The sequence below is a fragment of the Filicampus tigris genome, chromosome 15, assembly GCF_054856515.1.
Source record: "Filicampus tigris isolate MCC_2025a chromosome 15, RoL_Ftig_1.0, whole genome shotgun sequence".
Classification (NCBI taxonomy): Eukaryota; Metazoa; Chordata; class Actinopteri; order Syngnathiformes; family Syngnathidae; genus Filicampus; species Filicampus tigris.
Window position 1 is genome coordinate 2159848 of NC_141231.1, and position 21902 is coordinate 2181749.

A 21902-nucleotide genomic window follows, 5' to 3' on the forward strand; every position below is an offset into this window, starting at 1 on the left:
AAGAAAAAATCAAATATCATATGGTCATAAGTATTCAGACCCTTTGCAAAAAAACCTCATATTTAACTCAAATGATGTCCATTTATTCTTTTCCTCTTGAGATAGTTCTTCTCTTTTATTGGAGTCCACCTGTTTTTAATTAAAGTGATTCGAGTTGATTAGGAAAGGTCTATATAAGACCTTACAGCTCACAGTGCATGTCAGAGAAAATGAGAATCATGAGGTCGAAGGAACTGTCCAAGGTTATCAGAGACAGAATTGTGACAAGGCACGGATCTGGCCATGGTTACAAAAGAATTTCTGCAGCACTCAAGGTTCCTAAGAGCACAGTGGCCTCCATAATCCTCAAATGGAAAAAGTTTGGGAAAACCACAACTCTTCCTCGACCTGGCCGTCCAGCCAAACTCAAACATCACTGTGGCTGAGCTCCAGAGATGCAGTAGGGAGATGGGAGAAAGTTCCACAAAGTCAACTATCACTGCAACCCTCCAGCGGTCGGGGCTTGATGGCAGAGTGGCCGAAGCCTCTCCTCAGTACAAGACACATGCAGGCCCACATAGATTTTAACAAAAAAAACACATGAAGAACTCCCAGATTATAAGAAATAAGATTCTCAGCTCAGATGAGACCAAGATCAAACTTTTGGGTTTCAATTCTAAGCGGTACGTGTGGAGAAACCGGCCAATGCTCATCACCTGCCCAATACAATCCCTACAGTCAAAAATGGTGATGGGAGCGTCATGTTGTGGGGGTGTTTTTCAGTTGCAGGGACAGGTCAATTGGTTGCAATTGAAGGAAAGATGAATGCGGCCAAGAGATATCCTGGAGGAAAACCTCTTCCAGAGTGCTCAGGACCTCAGACTGGACCGAAGGTTCAACTTACAACAGGACAATGACCCAAAGCACACAGCTAAAATAACAAAGGAGTGGCTTCAGAACAACTCCGTGACTGTTGTTGACTGGCCCACCTAGAGTCCTGACCTACCCAGCTCTGGTGTTCTCATTGGTCGATCTCACACCAGGAACTAGAGTGACCAAATCCAAACTTAACATATGTGGGACAGGGAGTATGCTTGTGGGGGACAATGTGGGACGCAGCTGAGGCTCGCGACAGACACCAAAAATGCATATGACACAGCTTGTCAACTGTTCAGTAACATATAATATAATAAACTGTAACAAAATAATAGATCTACCAATAAAAACACAGAACACAGAATTGCAGTTGAAATTATCTGCATACAACACAAACTGCTAGTAAAAAGAGAAATCTCTGAGACATTAATATCAATAGGACAGGGGCGGAGGCAGAACGTGGCTAATGGGTGGGCCTGGAAAAATCAGGGTGGGCCTGAATATTTCTCTCACTGAGCACAATCCTCCTATCCCGACACATCGTATATTCAAATAAAATGACAAACTGAATAATATGAAGTTCAGATCCTCCTTAGACAACCACAATTATGCCATTCTTAATATTCAATACAATAAAAAAAAACCACAATGAAACACAAATTCAAAAATAATTTCATAATAATTTACAAAAAATGTAAAAAGTATATATTTTTTCATGAATCTCACAGGGTGGGCAGTCTGTCAATCTGGGTGGGCCTGTATATATATATATATATATATATATATATATATATATATATATATATATATATATATATATATATATATATATATATATATATATAATCTTTGCCTCGATGTTTGTCACCCCCCTGGCTGTTGTGTCTGTATGTTCTGAGTTACTAAATAAAAATAAAATAAAGTACATTACTGCTACTTTTGCGAGGCATCTCGTAGGTCACTTTACGCAAGAGATTTGGGTTTGATGTGGAGCCATGTGTTTTTTGTCATGCACACAATGAGACTATTTAACATCTTTTTTACTCATGTCTAGTAATCAAACTATTTTGGAAATATTTGTTTGATTGGCTAAAACACAATATGGTAAATATCACTCCATTTAATAAAGAACTAATTATTTTCTTCAAAGATGAATCCCCCCGTTGTCAAATTTGATAAACATAATAATTATACTAGGTTAATACCATATTCACTCCAGCAAATGGAGAAATAAGTGCCCATCACAAAAATGTTTCCAAAAATGAGTTGAACAAATATTTCCGATCATTAATCCTAATGGTAGAAAGAAGTGAAAAGATAAAAGGTTTGGTGGAAACTGCAAAATAATATAATTTGTTTGAATTTGAAGAGTCTCAATGATTGTTACCTTCAAATTTCGTTTTTACTTTATTTTATGTTTTTAAACATTTAAATCAATTTTTGTCAAAGACATTTTTGAAAAGGCCTTGCAAATGTTCTTTTTCTGTTTCTGATGTTTCAAGACAATGTTTTCTGAAGAATGCCAAATGTTTTCTTGTTCAAGAATGTATATAAATGAAAGATTAAAATAAAGAAAAAAAAGGAAAAGGACGTCACTTCCACCCAAGAAGAAACCGCTGCCTGTCTTATGAAACAAGATCAGCGGGACGTTTGCCCCCATCTCCTGCCAAACTGGGAACAATTATCTGGTTCACTCGGGCTGCAAGATTGTATGAAATGTACATAATGTGAAGTATTTCTTAATAAAACGTGTTTTACTTCAAATAACTTTTCACTACAATCCGATTCCGAAACCCACAAAACAGTAACGTGACGTCTTCAGTCGACACGTAGACGACCGAAGGACGATCCTCGCAAAAGTAGCGGTAATGTTCGTTATTTTATTTTAGTTTTTATTTAGCAAACACAACAGCCAGGGGTTGACAAACACAGACGCAAAGAAATATATTACCTAAATAGTGTAACAAATTGGGTGATCTGTGTTGTGGTCGAATTTATGTTTTGCCGAGTTGTGTTGTTTCTGAGGTTAATGAATGCCATCGCGCGGCTCGCTGGATGGGAGGGCATGCGAGCGAGAGTAGCGGAGGACGAAGAGGAGAGCTGTTGCATTTTTTTGACGGAAAAACTGTATTGGCGTCGGTTGCGGCCCACAGTAGCCGGTTGGACTAATAAAAACGTGATAATAAAACTACGTCTGACGATGTATTTTCGGAAGACGCTACAATATATTATAATGCGTGACGTCATCGACAGGCGCGAAGGACCCGATCACATCTGCTACTCACGCCGGCTTGCTGCGGTCTGCGGGCCGGTTCTAATAATAAATCAATATCATCCCAGGGGCCGTAGAAAACCTTCTCGCGGGCCGGATGTGGCCCGCGGGCCTTTACTTTGACATTTACGATGTAGAGCATGAAGTGCAGTAACAATTTATGACAGCAACAAAGACAATCCAAACAAAGACAGGCTATTACAACTACTGCAATTCAAATTATTTTCAAATTAAACAGCCACAGCATAAAACGAAAATTAAACAAGAAGTATATCAAAAATAGTCAGGAGATAACAATACTGTAACTACAATCAATTCAGTTGCAAACAAACGTATCCATCATAGCAACACTACTAGTAGCACACTACTACTTGACTTCACTTCCAGAAGCAAGGAAAGCACTGATGAACACTTTCGGTTATGTCCATCACAACTCAAGTCTTTATGTTTTCTCCATAACAGCAACAGCAGCCTCAAAGTTCACAGAAAGCTTTATCTGACTTTATCTGGCTTCACCCACGGACAATGAGTTCCCAGACCTTGTTGTAACTGCATTTCATTTTCTTTGCAGTCTTCTTACTTTCCTTAGACTCCTCCATTTTCATTAATTCATCACAAATGTATGGAACGCGTCGCTAAAATGCTTATTTTTGGTAGGCGTATCTTTAAAAACAACTATTGCCTGCATGTGCGCCCGGCTGTTTGATTGACAGCATACCCCTGCCTCTCACAGTCTTGCACGCAGACAGTCACGCCTACCCGAACACCATACACCCCCCACACACACACAGCCCGAGACCCGCCCCCATAATAGGGGCTAATCTCAACACACAGGCGTTTGATAAAAAACAAGATTTTAGACGCACGTTTGAAAATTGGTGCCTGCCGATCAGACATGCGGGACAGCGAGTCAATTTGCGGGACGCATCAAAAATCATTGAAATGCGGGACAGTCCCGCGCAAATTGGGACATATGGTCACCCTACCGGGAACCAATTACGCACCTTGTATGAGTGTATTAACGAAGCCTCTGAGTCAACTCATGTCTTTGCTTGAAATGGTAAAACTTCTCTCTCGCATATCTACATGAAACAACTCGTCTTTCCTTTCCTAAATTTGAAAGGAAACACCTTTTCATCCCTCCCTGACCTGAAGAAAGAAAGGTGTTGTGAAGGTTAAGAGCTGCTTAGGAGATAACATCTTTTCCGGAGAACTTGTGTCACATGCTCAAAACCAAGATGCTGATTGGACAAAGAGGAGATCTGAGTTCTGTAATCGATTGCTCATCCTCAAGTACTAGTGTTGTTCCGATACCGATACTGGATACCACATTTAAAACACTGGTATCGGCATCTGCGAGTACTTAAAAATGACGTGCCGATGCCATTTCCCGATGCTGTACTAGTAAAGAACGTTGAAGGCAGCGCTTTGTATCTTGCTCCCTGCTGCTTTTTCATGTGTGTGTGTGTGGGGGGGGGGGGGGGGGGGGTGCAGTGGGGTACAGGAGATATAATGTCGGCGATATGTAACTACTCCAACATAGAAACTCCAGCTAGAGCGAATGTTGTAAGAGGCGGGGGGTTAGGGTTAGGGTTAGGGTTAGGCCTAACCCATTAACAAGGGGAATTGACCGCAACAACAAACCCTGCTCAATTTATATTGAATGCAGCGCCTTGTACAGTATCTTGCTCATTCACGACACTGGTGTGTGGTGACTGTTCAGTATTAGCCGTCGCTCTTGGCCCAGACCGGATGCTCTTAACCAATGGCGGGGCTGCTTTTTCATGTTGAGAGAAAAAAAAAACCAGTCAGGCTACAGGAGAAATAATGTCGGTGGCGATATGGAACTACTGTACTTCAACATAGAAACTCCAGCGAGTACAACAGATAAGTGCAAAATTAGCGGTGCGAAAGTTGCAAGAGGTGGAACAAAAGTGGCCAGGTTCAATACGTCAAACCTGATAAAACATTTGAGGACGAAACATGTGAACAAGCACCAAAAGCTTACGGCGGCAGCACCAGCGAGCATGAACAAGGGGAATGGACCGCAGCAACAAACCCTGCTCAATTTTGCATTTTGGAGTTGAACTTGTTGGATTTTTCTACTGCTTGTTTTTGGTTTTGAAAGTGGATTTGGGAGCAGAAGTTGTTGCGTTGGGTCACTAATACTCAAAACAAGCTTTTGTAATCAATCCGACACAATCCCTCTCAAAGATACCTTGTGTATATTTTTTCTTATTTTTTCCTGTTTCACAAAGGTTTTTAAGTCTGACCAAGCCATGATAGCAATGGTTTTACATCCAAGTGAGTATGCAGTTCTTTAGAATTACAAGAAAAAAATGTGCAAATATATCTTTTTGGCGGCACGGTGGTCGACTGGTTAGCACGTCCGCCTCACAGTTCAGAGGTCGTGGGGTCGATCCCGGCTCCGGCCTCCCTGTGTGGAGTTTGCATGTTCTCCCCGTGCCTGCGTGGGTTTTCTCCGGGTACTCCAGGAGTTTCCACATTCCAAAAACATGCATGGTAGGTTAAATGAATACTCTAAATTGCCCCTAGGTGTGATTGTGAGTGCGGATGTTTGTCTCTGTGTGCCCTGCGATTGGCTGGCAACCAGTTCAGGGTGTCCCCCGCCTACTGCCCAAAGACAGCTGGGATAGGCTCCAGCACGCCCCTCGACCCTTGTGAGGATAAGCGGTACAGATAATGGATGGATGGATATATCTTTTTTTTTTTTTTTTTTTTCAAAAGTCTGGCATCGGCCGATACCGCACAGCTCGGTATTGGAATCGGTATCAGGGCCAAAAAATGGCATCGAAACAACACTATCAAGTACCCAAATGTTTGCCACACAAAATGAATTTGAAATGAAAATTTGAATTTGTATTTGTTAAACTGAATGTGAAAAGTCAAGCGAACTGAATCTGACGAGGTTTGAAGAGAAACAGTGACTCACTGCGTTTTGGAAGCCTCTTCCCAGGCTGGTCCCTCACTCAAATCTGTCCCCAAGCAACTACAACTCACTATTTTCCTCTTCGCGCTCACTGCGGCCATCGAAGCCTCGCCTCGAAAAAGACTACTGACCGACTGCAGACGAATGATGAACTAAATAAAGGGGTCTTCGTCACATCCGTCTATTTTAAAATATGACCCGTCATTCGTAGACTGTCAGAAAAATGGGCATCCATCAGTGACGGACCGACGACCGTCACAGAGATGGAATGCCCAGCTCTGCAAAATATCGCGCACCATGTTCAATGTGATCATAGTAATGGCCGAATCATGCTTTGGGCTTGCTCTTTTTTTCTGCTTTTGGTGTTAGGCTTTAAGCAAAGGTGGGCCTTTTGGAGAAGGGTTGTGTTCACCGCTACCCTTACTGTATCAATATAATTAGCAAATCGTACACAATTTAAAAAGATTCTAAAACTGGAAAAACCTCCGAGCTATTGTCGATTAGCCTTTGTGACAAGTGTCTCCTTCAAAAAAACGAAGGGACGAAAATGCTGAGAGTATAATCAATATTCAGGTCCCTAATTCAAGGGCCTGACAGGAAGTCCTCTCCCACAGATACCATTACTGATATTAATTCTGTCTGAGGATTGGAAAGGGTCACAGCAGGGTCAGCGTTCCGTGTGGAGGTGACCTGACCTTTCTTCATCTTGTCTAAGCCCCTCGATCCCCCAGAAGTCCTTGGGTTTTTCTGGCGGCCTATTACTTGGTGTGGTTGGGGCAGGTACTTCATAGTTTTAATGGTGACCACCATAATGCTTGAAGTGACTCGTTGACTTTTACGCCCAATTATTTGTCCTTGTCGGACAAATATGTGTATGATTCGATCCAGCAGTTAATGAATTACTTCTTGAAATTGTGTTTATGATTTAATGGTATTAATGCACAGTCGTGGTTCAAAGCGCCTTCGTCTTATTCATTATCGTTATTGTCCGCGTTATTACTCAGTTACTTGAGAGGACTAGAAAACACTGGCTGTATCCTCCTGGGATGGATCATGTGTCTGCTTGCTTGGCTCCTTCCCCTAGACACAAAACACACCCTTTGGTTTGGGCATAATCAATGGGGAGTGCTGTTGGAGGAGGTGGCTCTAGCGGTTGGCCTGCCCGTGATTCGCTGACATGGGCTCTTAATTGGATTAAGGAACTTGCTTAGCTTGATGCTTTGTGCTGGGATTGCGAGCAGGCTGCACAAGAGAGCCCGGACGCAGCGGCAAGACAGGAAGAGAAGGAGAGAGGGAGGAGGCCTGCCCCGCTCACCACTTTAGTTGAGAGAGGAGGGGTGAAAGAAGAAAAGGGGAGGAACCCATCTTCTTTGCCCTTGTGTGCTGCTGCTGCTGCAGCCAACCTTCCTCCCTCCCAAGCTCCCCACTCCCGCCCTCCCGCCCTCCCGCCTCCTCCTCTATCATTCTCTCTTCTTTCCCTTACTCATCTGTTTCTGCGGTTGCTCTGGAGAGGAAGGACACCTGCCGCTCCCTCATGATTCAGCCATTCTGCTGCCGGGAGCTTCACAGACAGACAAGGCAGCATGTCCCGCCTGCCTCTGCAGTGCCCGGCCGTCCTGTCCTATGCACTTCAACTACCGCAGCTGCAGACGTCCCATCACGACAACGCCATCTCCTCCGTCCAAGTGCTCAGGTGAGTGAGCCGACACTATTCCGCCATCCTTCCTCTCAGACTATGCGGGACATCCGAGGAATCTATGAAATCTTTTCTGCTTTTTTCCTGCAGCATATCCGAATGTTCCACTTGTAGCCACGTGAGTGCATTTCTTTGAGAGTATGGAACTCCTTTCCGTTGTGCATGGAAGGCCGTCCACATACAACCCAGACTGTTAACAAGGTCAGAATCCAGAACGTTTCGCCACTTTCCTTCGCTATCCTGACTCGCCTCATGATGGACAACATACTTCAAGCGACTGGTGGCTTACGCCGTCTCAGTTAATAGCGTTCAGAGATCCTGCATCCAGCAGTTAAAAAAAGATGACTGAGGGAGTGGAGGATTTCTCTGCAGGGCCAGTTCCCCCTCCTGGATTAGCTTCCCCCTCCGGCTCCACTGTTGATACTGGACAAGTCCCTGAGGAGAAACCAGAGGAGACGGAGGCAGCTGGAGAGAACGGGGAGGAGGTTGCAGAGGTAACTGCAGAGGGAGGAGATGATGATGATGGTGGGGAGCATCCGGCAGCTTTGGGAGTTATGGCCTTGCCAGGCACCTGCTGTGTGTGCATAGAGATGGAACAGATTAACAATTGCCTGCACTCTGAGAAAATCTGCATTCTGCCCATCCTGGCCTGCCTGCTTAGTTTAGCTCTATGCACAGCTGGACTCAAATGGGTCTTTGCCGATAAGATCTTTGAGTATGAACCCCCCACTCATTTAGATCCGAAACGCATAGGGCAGGACCCTATTATCATATCGGTGGACCCCACTCTGGGACTAACTATGTCAATTCCTCATTCAACGTCAACTGTCTCCCTGGCCACCACTGCCGCCATAACCTCAGCGCGTCCTGAGGTTTTAATGGAGGACAAGTCTACACGAGGTTCCTACGTGCCCCCGCGAGGGACCCAATCTCAACCGTCTGTCACGGTTAAATCCACTGCTGAACTTCCCACCGTCCCAAAGCAGACCCCCTTGCCTTTGACAACACAAGAAGTGAACGACATCCTCATCCCAACAATCTGTAAGTACTTGCTTCTGAAAAGAACTTGGGCCCGGGCTATCTTTTCATTCCTTTGTTCCAGAACTGCCCCTCTCACATCATGGCACAGGAATTTGCGATAGGAGAGGTGTACTAGCTCTTCATCTGCATCTTAAAGTGTGATTTTGATCAATATAAACAAAAAGGGTGTTTTGTTCCAAAGGAATTATCTGTTCTATCGACTACTGCAGGAAGTATAGGCTGTCTGGCCTTTGCCTTAGAGCAGACAGGTTGTGACTTGCAGAGAGCATCATGGAGGTGCATGACTAAGCCTCTGAAATATTGCTCCCCTCTAGGTGTGTGCGAGTCAAACTGACTTCAACATATAATTGACTGAATGTAATTATCATTGTTTCAAGTTTTACACTTTGATTTTTTTGGCACACGAGGATGGATGGAGAGCTGGTGCTACTTTGCACATCTGCACTTGGAGGCAGCATACGATATTACCGTCATATGAAAAAGTGAAAATCAATAATGCATGACACAAACTGAAACACCAGCCTGTGGGCACAGGGAGACTTCCTGTTCACTGCCAGTGCTTCTTTTCAAGGTCAGAGCCGGCTGGAGGCTAATTGATGTCCCCGGCATCCCTTTACCGCAGGTGGAAAAAACACGACACGCTAATGCTGTCTGCAGCATGATGATTCAATGGTAGTCACATATATGTCGGATTTATTGCATCGTTCTTTGGGTGGCTAATGAGTGATAAAGATGGTGGTGAGGGATGGCAGCTCAGGTGTCCAATTTGGACTCCATTACATGATTACTTGCTGATCGCTTTATCTGATACAAAATTATAGCTCATCACACTAAAGTTTCCCTCTTAAAATTGCTGGGTCAAAAGTAACCGGATTTGGGTGGTGTGGCAAACCCAGTACTGTGTCTAAAATGGAGTGAGCCAATGCTGGGTTATTTATGCCCATCACTCTGGGTTGAGGATTTAACCCAGAACATTGCTTTAAGATTTTGATCCGACATGGGTTAAAAACTACCCATACTGATGAGTTAAAGCTACCAAGAAATGGATCCCAAGTTATCAGAGCAGCTGTGGTTACCAATTATTTTCTAAGAAGCAGCAGCCGCAGCTTTCCGCTGTCAGGTGACGCCACAGCAAATCACTTGCATGTTTGGCCCTGTTTTTACACCCGGTGCCCTTCCTGATAGAGGTGTTCAAAATGGAGCCCGCATTCCTCACAAACAGATCATTTGTCTCAGCAAACCAGCTAGAAAGAATAAGTATAATTTTGAAAAATGTAAGTGAATTGTCATGGAATATTGTGAAACGTTAGTTTATTACAATAATATAGCATTAGCATTTCATGCAATTATAAGAATCACATTTTTGGAAAACTCAAAAGGAAAATTAGCTTGTGAAATGACTCCTAATAATTATTCAAGTGTGTAACTCTGGATTTACATGTTTTGTTTTATTTTAGAAGGTAGGTGCCGTAATGGAAGAGTACTATTGAGCACTGCTCCCTCCCATGCAGCAAAAACAATCATTGGTTTGATTCCAGCTTGGATCCCTCTTCAGTCCACTCACCTTTGGGTTAATTTCCGGTGAGCTTCACTGAACAGGATCTGAATTTGGCCTCCAATTTGGTTAATGCCTACAGCTCCTTGGGGAATGGTTAAATGCAGAAAACAATAACCCTAACCCTTTACAGACAGTATGCCCAATGCTATATACTAGGGCTGTGCAATTAATCGAAATTCAATACGATTTCGATTATTACACTCCACGATTACAAAATTGGCATAATCGTAAAAAAATAAACACTATTATTATTACTAATTTGGAGGTTTTTTGAGGCGTGCACACACGAGTTACTCAGCGGCGCCGCCCTCTCCAAGCTAGCTAGCTAGCTAGCCAACCAGCCCGCACCCCGCAAGTCACACATCACACGCTCCTACTCAACGTTTTAAGTTGGTAACAGACCTAAAAATGGCACAAGACCCGCCACAGAAACGACTTGTAAACAAGCAAGGCAAGGCAAATCGCTTATCTGGTTACATTTTGGGTTTGCCTTGGAAAACGGCGAGCAAAGACGTATGAAATGCAAGTTGTCGCTGCATCCACCGGCAACACAACGAATCTATACAACCATCGTTTGGTTTACGATGATGTTATGATACACCAAAGCAAGAAAACACCGAGTTAGATTTGGCGTCGTCTGCAACGCAGATCTCAGTCGTAGAAACACTGTACGCAGCAACCCCCATTTATCAACATCGGAGAGACACAAAAAGATAACAGAATCTATTGCCCGGACAAGGCCTCCAAATGTTTAGGGCACAGACTCCACTTCGCAATCGGCATGAGGGATTTATTTTAAATTACACATCTACTTACACACTACTTTTACCAGCACAAAAATAGCAACCATGCTAAACATTATTACTCTGACTGAAGTTAAATTTCTTGTGTAGTCTATAATATGAAGTCACATTTTTTGTGTTCATTTTTGTTTCAAATTGCTTCAAATGCAATTTGCATACATATTATTGGTCATTATACTTTACTACAGTTAATATATGGCCTACTGTCATTTAGAAGTATTGTATAGATTACGTACTAGTATGGAACAGTCAACATTTAAATTAGTTTGACCCAATCAGCATATTAAATTTATAATTTATCAGAATCAAATTACTTTAACTTTGTGTAAATATTACTTTAAAACAAAACAAAAAAGGCTCCAGACAAAGGTCTAAATGTATAGATGAATATCATGTCTGTTATTCTGTCAAAATTGGCATTTTACTCCAAGCAGTTTACTACTTTGGCAATTTATAAGTGCATAGCAAGTTAACTCATTTGTTTATACAAGGAAACCATACTTTAATTTATACATTTGTACTTAATTTTTTTTTTTAAATAATGAATTTAATAAATGTTGTTGGGTCCAAAATGAACTTAATTTATTATAGCGTTTCAAAAAATGCTGTCATAATATTTTTTACATGTTTAAACCTGTTCTTGTTTTGTAGCAAAAAAATAAATAATCGTGATATCAATTATTACCAAAATAATCGTGATTAATATTTTTGTCATAATCGAGCAGCTCCACTATATACATTAGCATGTGTGCTCTAAAAAGGGCAAGATGGAAAATAATCAAATTTAAATATCCATTTAAATTAACAGAACACATTAGGATACATTATTAATAACAAGAAATGAAAAGTACATCCATCCATTAGAACATTTTTTAAAAAAATCTAAACGCCTCCATTCAACAATGATTGCTTGGAAGTTTAAAGAAGACTGGAGTGGAAGTGGAGTAGGTATTCAGCGTATTCAGTGACTTCAGCGATCTCAGCCTAAATGAGTCAGACATGAAAGAAGAATCCAACTGAGATAGAAGAAATTAAGAAATTCTTCCATTAGTCTGCTGACATCTTCCGGAGGTGGAATGCGCTATGTTCAGTATACGTAGGAGCACTGAACAGTACACATAATACAAACAAATCAATATGCGTTCATTTGTGTCCTTTCTCTGGTAGAATTACGCAGTCTAATAACTGGATTTAATATATGACAGACAAAAGACAAACATAACCAAAGGGGAGAATGATGGTCTAAGCGGACCACCATTTGCTGTCTAACATTTAGTGAGGTAAAATGACAGGATGAGCCAGGATGACCGACATGATTTTCCCAAACTCCGGGCCTGGACTACATGATGTTGGTAAGTTGAAAAGGTTTTGAAAACACAAGACAGTTTGAAGATGATCAGGTCAGCTTTCTATTGGATTATAATGTAAATAATGAATGACTAGGAATCCTCCTGCTAAAAGTGAACTGAAAACTGAACCTCTTGTCAACACTATGGGAATTAAATAGCCTCCATTTAAATCTGATGCTGCTCAAGGTATTTTAGTTAGCAAAAACTAATGAAATAACTAAAACTAAAATTGAAAAAAACATTTTCGGTATCGAAATAAAATAAAAGAAAATGCTTTTAAAAAGACAAAAACTAAGTCAAACTACATTTTCTACTTAAAACTAACTATAATTATTGTAAAAATGTCCTTTGTTTTCGTCTTTGGAAATTCATTTAATGGACAATTTTGAGCTTACGACAAAATGACGTCACTAGTCAAGATGGCGGTCAAGTCGGTGAAAACAAACTGTCCGCTCATTGAAAAGCATTGAACTTTGGATCGTTGTCATTTGATTTGCCAGGATTATTTTGATTTCAAAATGTGATGAAATGTCATGTCATGTCATCTTCCAAACCGCTTATCCTATACAGGGTCGCGGGGAATTGCTGGAGCCTATCCCAGCCGTCAATGGGCGAAGGCAGACTACACCCCGAACTGGTCGCCATTCAGTCACAGGGCACACATAGACACTGTCACTGAGCGGGAATCGATCCCACGCTGCCCGCACACAACTCAGGCGTGTGTACCACTACACTATCAGTGGACTTTGTGATGAAATGTCATTTGACTACTATAACAATGTGCCTGCAGCAGCAAAAGTGGGAATTTAACAGAAATCTAAGTAATTAGTCTAACGTTAGATGGATGACAGAAATACCACAAAGCACTGCTGTCTTGGTTAGCTTACATTCCTAACCATCCAGTCTCTTCAATCCTTTTACCCACTTTCTCCAACGGTCACACAGTTATATGGAATAATAATTTAGTTTACATCATGTTATGATTGGGATATCCTAGCGCACAATAACTACTAGGCATGATTTTCTGCGAGCTTTATATGCTGGTCACAAGCAAAAGCAATCCAATACGGTGGGTTGATTTCACCAACTAAGGTGCGTTGCATCGATATTCGGAATTGTCCATACACGAGTCTTTGGGGTTGACTTTAAATACATTTATTTCGATATTACTGCATGGTCGTTAGCCGGAATAAGAAAAGGTCGAACAGTCATCTGGGAGTTATAGTCCTCTTAATGTGTGTCGCACTGAAGCGAGGTTCTCAAGCAGCAGCCAATTAAGAAAAGCCAACAGATGACATGGCTGCTACGAAACAAGGTTTCTAGGATCCTATAGACGATTGCTATTTGGTCCGGCCGGACAAAATGGCGGATAAACGGACAGCGGAAGGGTAACCTGGCTTTAGGCAGAAGGTGATAAACTGAAGTCTTTAATAACATGCCCAGCTCTGGTTAAAATTACAAATACATTGTTTGTACAGGTCAAAGTAGATGTAGCAGGGCTTTTGGGTGCACCCAATTTGGGTGTCCACGCGCTGAAATTCGGTATTCGAGCGTGTGCTAAATTGCTAATGTAGCCATTGTCTTATTTTATGTCTAGATACTGTACGTATTAATTATAATACACATTTTCTGTTCATGGCTGCTGGCTCTCCGGATGAAAAACGGAGTTCTAGACAGACTTCTGTGAAAAGTCTACTGTACACCTAAGCACTTATTTTGGGTCTTTCCCAACCCTGCAATTAACTTGCATAGCGACTCTTCGTTCGCCTCCTCGGTGAAAGCGCTACTTTTTAGTAGGGTAGTTTATTTTGTCACCACGGAGGAAAGGATCAGCATCACGCAGCTCTTAGCTGCTGCTGCTGCACACGGACTAACATAAGATATAAAGTCCGCACTGCTGCGGAGCAAGCAAGGTAGTGTAGTGCCAGCACTGCCAAGCAGCTGTGAAAGATAAATTGATAAATTAAATCGTCCAGCCCTACACCCAAGCCACCCCCACAGAACTCCCCAAGGGACATGGTCGAATGCCTTCTCGAAGTCCACAAAACACATGTAGACTGGTTGGGCCAACTCCCATGTACCCTCGAGGACCCTGCTGGGAGTGTAGAGTTGGTCTACTGTTATAAAGGCCAGGACGAAAACCACACTGCTTGAATCCATGATTCGACTTCCTAATGGACCCTCCTCTCCAGCACCCCTGATTAGACCTTAGCAGGGAGACTGAGGAGTGTAATCTCTCTCTTAAAAAGAGGGACCACCACCCTGGTCTGCCAATCCAGAAGCACTGTCCTCGATTATTATTCAACCAGGACATCCCCCAGAACATCCAGAGCCTTGAGACACACTGGGCAGATCTCATCCAGTGTGGCTTTGCCACCGAGGAGCTTTTTAAGCTTAAACCCAGAGATAGGAGAGCCCACCTCAGATTCCCCAGATTCTGCTTCCTCAAAGGAAGACATGTCGGTGGAATTGAGGAGGTCTTCGAAGTATTCTCCCCATTGACTCACAACGTCCTGAGTCAAGGTCAGCAGTGCTCCATCTACAGTGCTAATGGTGCACTGCTTCTCCCTCCTGAGATGCCGGATGGTGGACCAGAATTTCATTAAAGCCGTCTGGAAGTCGTTTTCCATGGCCCTCGCCGAACTCCTCCCATGCCCGCCTTTTTACCTCAGTGACCGCTGCCATCGGAGTCCCACAGGCCAAAAAGACCAGATAGGACTACTCCTACAGCTTGACGGCATCCCTTACCGCCGGTCTCCACCAGCAAATTCGGGGATTGCCGCCGTCAAAGCACTGACCACTTTAGGGCCCCAGCTCCGATTGGCCACTGCAAAAATGGAGGCGCGAAGCATGGACCAATGGGACCCAATGTGCCCCACCCCATCGGGCACGTGGGCGAAGTTCTGCTGGGAGTTGAATCTGTTTCTGAGAGGGCAGATGTTCCCAGCAAACTCTCACAATGCATTTGGTTCTGGACGGACCAGCGTCTTTCATCTGAGCCAATACCCCACCAGGTGCTGATCAGTTGACAGTTCCGCCCCTCTCTTCACCTCCAAAACATGTGACCGCAAACCTAATGACACAATCACAAAGTCGATTATTGAACTGCGACCTAGGGTCCTGGTGCCAAGTGCGCATATGGACATCCTTTTGTTTGAAGATGGTGTTCATTATGGACAATCCGTGATAATCACAGAAGTCCAGTAACAGAACACCGCTCGGGTTCTGATATGGGGGCGGAGCATCCCTCCCAAACACGCCTTTCCAGGTCTCCCTGTCATTACCCGTGTGAGCACTGAAGTCCCCCAACAGAATGAAGGAATTCCCAGCGGGTGCAATCTCCAACACACCCTCCAAGGACTCCAAGGAAAAAGGGTGGGGAGTCTAAGGTGCTGTTTGGTGCTTAGGCACAAACAACAGTCAGCAGCCGTCACCTGTCGAGAGAGAGTGAGAGAGAGGTAGACATATGCGCTTAACATATTTGGGATGAATACCAATATTGCTAAAGCAAGAAACACAGTTAAAACCTCTTATCTTCCTCCCAAAAACTCCAAACTCCTACTACAATATTATTTGCAGCAGTTCACAACCGTTATCTAATTACATGAAAAAAATATAAAACTTCATGAAATACATCATACTCACCAGCAATGCTGATTATTTCATGATAAAATATCACTTCTTTCTTTGCTCCAGCCTGTAGACTAGCTTTAGCACTCACATTTGCTGATGTGCAAGTGCTACATAAATTATTTTCGGGGTTGAAACAAGCCAGCCAGCAACAGTGTTGGCCAGCCTATCCTCACAAAGTGCAGTTTTTCTTGACAAGTGAAATGAGTATTTATTAATGACTGGCATCCGTCTTCCTCTGTCACACACTGCGCACGTCGTAAGACTATTTAGCTAAACCAGAGGACAGCAGACAAATGCTGACGCCACTCAAAGCCTGTACGAAGGCCAAGAGTGCTGAATCTGATATCTGATTTGGTTTCAAAAAAGAAATAAAGAGAAAATAAAACTGTTAATAGTTAATAGTGTGTATATGTTATGATAATGATTGTGAAGACCCTGGGCAGATTACACTGACGTGGGAACACATAGGAGCTGAAATCTGATTCTACGAAAAAAAAAAAAGAACATTCACATCACCGGAAGCTGGGCAGCCAGACATGCCATGAAATGAGAATAATCGACTGTTGAAAACATATTACAATTTTACTTAAAGCGGAAGTCAACCCAAACATAGTTTTTTCAAGAATATGTTCTTTGCAGGCCTGCTAGTTGAAACAAGGCATCCTGATAAATATTGGGTTTGTGGAATAAGAGTTAATCCACACATTTTTAGACATCTGTGGGGGCGGCCATTTTGTCACTTCTGTCGACTGAAAATGACATCATAGTTTCTCATGGCTCAGGTAACGACCAATCAAGGATGACCTGTTTTCTGAAGCTGAACCATGATTGGTCGTTACCTGAGCTCAGAATAGTTGTGATGTCATTTTCAGTCGACAGAAGAGACAAAATGGCTGCCCCCTGAGATGGCTAAAAATGGGCGGATTAACTCTTATTCCACAAACGCAATATTTATCAGAATGGCGTGTTTCAACTTGTGGGCCAGCATAGACCATATTCTTGAAAAAAATATGTTTGGGTTGACTTCCACTTTATGTTGAAAAAAGCTGGTCAGTGCTTCTGATGGTGTTTAGGCCAGCAGAGGTCTTGCAAGACTTGACTGTATACCGCTGCATACTGTAACTGCACAAAATGTAAAATCACAAATGCTTCTCAGCACAAACGTAAAAAAAAATTGCTGGCACCCTCCCTCTGGTCTGTAGCAGCGTTTCCCAAAGTCAAAGTTGAAATTGACTTTCCTTCCTTCCTATTTGAATGAAATACCTATTGACAGTTTTACTGTAGACTCTCATCTTTTTTCAGTTTTTACAATCATAGAGCCTTTACCATTCAGAAATGACAAAGTACAACCATTTTATTTAGAACACATCCATTTTTGGTATCTCAAAAGTATTTGAATAATTAACATATTCATACTGAATTTTTTATACTTAGGTTCGCTTACTGCTTCAGTAAATGGAGACAACTTCATGCTCTGTTGAGTTATGATTAGGGGACCTGGCATGGCAAATACATTCTGTGGTTAAGAAATACAGATACAGTACTTGCATAAAAAAAAAGTAGAAGCGCTTATTCAACTCTGTCACTTAAATCTAAGTTAAAAAAAAAAGTACAGTCTGTGAAATGGAGAATACTTGTGTATTTGGATTGATTGCATCATCCATAACTGCTCTGTACATAGTTCACATATGCTGTGTCGCTGCTTTACATTTTTGCAGATTTATCAATCCCCCAGATCAGTCAGTCAAAATCTCAACCGAGATTACCTTTACATTGATTTATTCGTAATTTTTTTTACATAGAGTCATCAAGTACCAAGCCTTCTTTGACCAAATAAGGTCGTAGAATGTATGATGGAATGGAATAAAAGTATGGAATAAAAGTAAAAAAAGTATGGAATAAAAGTAAAAAGTAGTCAGAAAAACATTACGCAATTAGTAATCTATGTACTGTATATTTCATAGTTTTACATCATTATTTCCCACCACTACAGGGGACTGCCTTGGCCATAGAAGAATGTCCCACCTGCTTCAAAAAGTCATAAATTGCTTTTGTAGAACATTATGTTAAACAATGAAGTGCCATACTATCAGTTTTGTATGACTGAATGTAACCAGAGGGCCTTATATGACTCCGACTTAATCTTGTTAGTTCTGTCAGCAGTCACAACACATCATCAGTAAAAACAAGTGAGCCGCTTCAGTTAGCATTGACGCATACCCGTTCCGTACTACCAACACTTCCACCACCATTTTGGGAACACAATCTTGTATGCTTTGGATCATGAGCTATTCCTTTACTTCTCCATACCGCCATTTGATACATTCTGACTTCCTATCTTTTTATCTATATTGGCAAATAAATTAAATGTTTTCAACGGCCAGTCAGTAACTTGATGTGATCCATCAAGTTAACTCAACATCATTGGCTCTATTTTTGACAGCCTCTTGTGTAAATCCCAAATCAAACCCTAATAGGAGGTTACAAATTGTGTAGCTAGCGAAGTGATGCCCCCGAGGCTCTTGGTGTGTAGTACAGGTAGTAACTGTATGGATCGTTTTGCGCTTAAGTCAATAATATCCAAATACGGTAATAATTACCATTTTTCCAGTCTCATCAGATTTGTCATTTTAGTCGCTGTCAAGTGTGGTCGGAGTTCACAACTGTCCATGTGTCACCTCTTTGGAATCTGCTGTCTTCCCCTCTCATTGTGTACCACAACCACCTTTGCAAGAATCAACTTGTCTTGGACATTTCTTAGGAAACAAGTGCCTGTGAACGTTATTGTCTGTTATACTAACATAAATAGTGCCTTGAATTCACTTGTCTAGCGTGAATACCCTCATGGCGAAACCAAGAGTCATGCAGGTGAATATGTAGCATTGAAAGATTACTCCTGGTGTTATGATGACTAAACATAACAGCATTTAACTGTCATGTTTAGGGTTCAACATGGACGGCGTTTCCTTCGTTCTTCCTCTTCATTCTAATGATTCTCTTGCCTTTTTGGGACAAAAGTACACTTTAATATTGACTCTTCGTGTAGATGTAGGTGAAAGGTCTTTCCAAGTACATTTGACCTGCTGTCATAAAGGCCGTACATCATCTTGAAGTGCTTAATTGCGGACTTGTGTCACTCCCTACTTCATTTCTACTGCATCCTCCTCGGTTGACACTAATAGCAGTGCAACCGCTACTGGCAAGATCGCCCGGCGCTCGCTGTTGTCGGTTACGCACAGTTAGTGTCACTGTGAATTGAAGCCTTTGGTAGTTTTGACAATAGCTGTGTTCCCTCTCACGTTCTCCACTTAATTTTACTCTGTGTGGCAACTTGTTTGTTTTGATAATTGTTACTCTCTTCCTGAATCAAGTCTGTACATGCGCAGTCAGATGATGTACTAGTCCTTTGCATTAGAAGGAATGTGTGAGGACTTGGAGCGATCATTATGATGTAGACTTTGATGTGTTTTAAGCATGGGAATTAAGATTGATGGGCGGCACGGTGGTCGACTGGTTAGCACGTCCGCCTCACAGTTCAGAGGCCGTGGGTTCGATCCCGGCTCCGGCCTCCCTGTGTGGAGTTTGCACGTTCTCCCCATGCCTGCGTGGGTTTCCTTCGGGTACTCCGGTTTCCTCCCACATTCCAAAAACATGCATGGTAAGTTGATTGAACTCTCTAAATTGCCCCTGCGTGTGATTGTGAGTGTGTTTGTTTGTCTCTGTGTGCCCTGCGATTGGCTGGCAACCAATTCAGGGTGTCCTCCGCCCACTGCCCGAAGACAGCTGGGATAGGCTCCAGCACGCCCGCGACCCTTGAAGCGGTATGGATAATGAATGAATGAATGAATTAAGGTTGAAACAAATGATTTAATGAAGGGAAACAAATATTATATTAGACATTTGCGGAAATCTTCTTGTGTTTGTCTCATGGTGGTGTTGACATCTTGGACTTTCATAAGGCAGAAAAACGCCTAACTGCATGTACTCATTGTAGCATAATTTTTAGACAATGTCTGTACGAGTGATTACTCACATCCCACTCAGGATATAATTATACTATGAGTCATAACGACAATCGGTTGCTTAGTAAATACAACCAAATCTGACATCAGCTCCCTGGTTTCGGTTTTTAATTTACCAGCGTGTGGGGCGAATGGTATGAGTCGTTAATCAGGACATATAAAATGCTAATCTTGATTCAGATTTTTCTGGTGTGTGTTATCAGCTAATAACTGCTTCAAGAAGCACCCGCAGAAGAGTATTTGAATCACTGCCCGGTGAGCAAGGGGTAAACTGAGTTGTGCTCTGTACAGCAAGTTACATATATTATAACTGATTGAAATATAGAGCCTGATATCGTATTTCAGGAAACGTTTCATTCATTTCAGTCATTTATCAAAGTAGGGCCTTAGAGTTGTCCGTATTTTAAGCGCTACTGTACAAGGTCTCCCCAAACGTGATTCAGACCGAGCCACACCCCAATACTGCAACAGTAAATGTTGCTCTTGCATTACCTCTGTCTGCCACACTCTCTTTCACATTCTCAACAGAGCTGCACTACAATGACACTACATTCTCTTCTGCTGCTTATACTGCAGCATCTGATGCTCAAATTCCCCTTTGGGATTAATAAAGTTGACCCTTCAAATTGATTAACACATCACCATATACGATATACGTACTTAGCTAATGAAAGGTCAGGGTTTTTTTTCTTTTCTTTTTTTTCCTCAAAGACACTTTTACAAGGCCCCATAGACATAATAGATGTGAGTGATTGATGAAGTCGACCAGGCATGTTAACTAGAATAGGCTAGGAATTACAGAAATAGAAACACACATTTGTAAGGAAAAGGCTAGTGACAAAGAGAAACATTTTTTAATCGACATACCACTCTTTGGTATAGAGGAAGACCACAGAGTAAAATGGAGTAGGATGATGCGGCAGAGTGAAAAAAAAAAAGAGCAAAGACACGGCTAGTTGCTGATTGTGCAGCATGCATGAACGCACGGTTCCACACAGACCCCAGAGAGGAAACATTTGCATCAAAGTGTGCTTGAATGAAGTCTGAGGCCACAGAGGGTCAGAGTGAGGGACGGAGGAAGAGACTGTCAGATAAAGAACGCTTACAGATAAGATCTACGATGACAGTGGTAAAGCATGTTTAAGTGAACAGGACTGACAAGGATCCGAGGGCGGGGAAATCATTCTGTTGAAAATTGTGGTTTGCATACTATCATTATTTGATGAAGGCAAGGCGTTAGGGATTCCTGAACCAAGCAAACGCAAGATATTTAGATAGAGTGTGCACTTAGACCTGTCATTTTCTACTTTCAAAGTCTGATTTGTTTAAATTTGGAAGCAAGTCTTCTCATAGCAAATCATAAATATATTGCAGAGTCACAGTCTTGCCATCATAAACCCTTTAACTGGACAGGAAATGTCCAAAGTTTCAACATTACACATACTGTGTAAAAATTAATTACCTGCTTCATAATAAAACTTAACAATGAAACAGATTTTTCAGGAGCAATTTAAAAAAAAAAAAAAAAACTCATTTACAGCAACATGTCATCAAATCACATAAAAAACAACACTGTGTTTGCTCACAATATTGTCAAACTTTTACACTGAAATCCTGTAATTGTTCATGACCTACGCACACATATACAGGTATGACATATTATATTTCCGAAATCCCATCTATGCCCCTGACCAGACCAATTCCTTGCTTCAGCCAGCCGGCA

At 42.1% G+C, this 21902-nt stretch overlaps 1 protein-coding gene across 3 annotated transcripts in view; it reads left to right on the forward strand.

Annotated features, from left to right (window-relative positions):
* The first annotated feature begins 7424 nt into the window (after positions 1 to 7424).
* Positions 7425 to 21902, forward strand: part of nrg1 (neuregulin 1) — a 39295-nt gene continuing 24817 nt past the window's right edge. For 2 of the 3 annotated variants that reach the window (XM_086053380.1, XM_086053381.1), the window contains exons 1-2: positions 7425 to 7770; positions 7864 to 8814. In XM_086053380.1, the coding sequence (XP_085909506.1) occupies positions 8115 to 8814 (700 nt within the window). In that variant the 5' untranslated portion in view covers positions 7425 to 7770; positions 7864 to 8114. The remainder of the gene's footprint in view (positions 7771 to 7863; positions 8815 to 21902) is intronic. The other variant, XM_086053382.1, reaches the window with a different exon arrangement.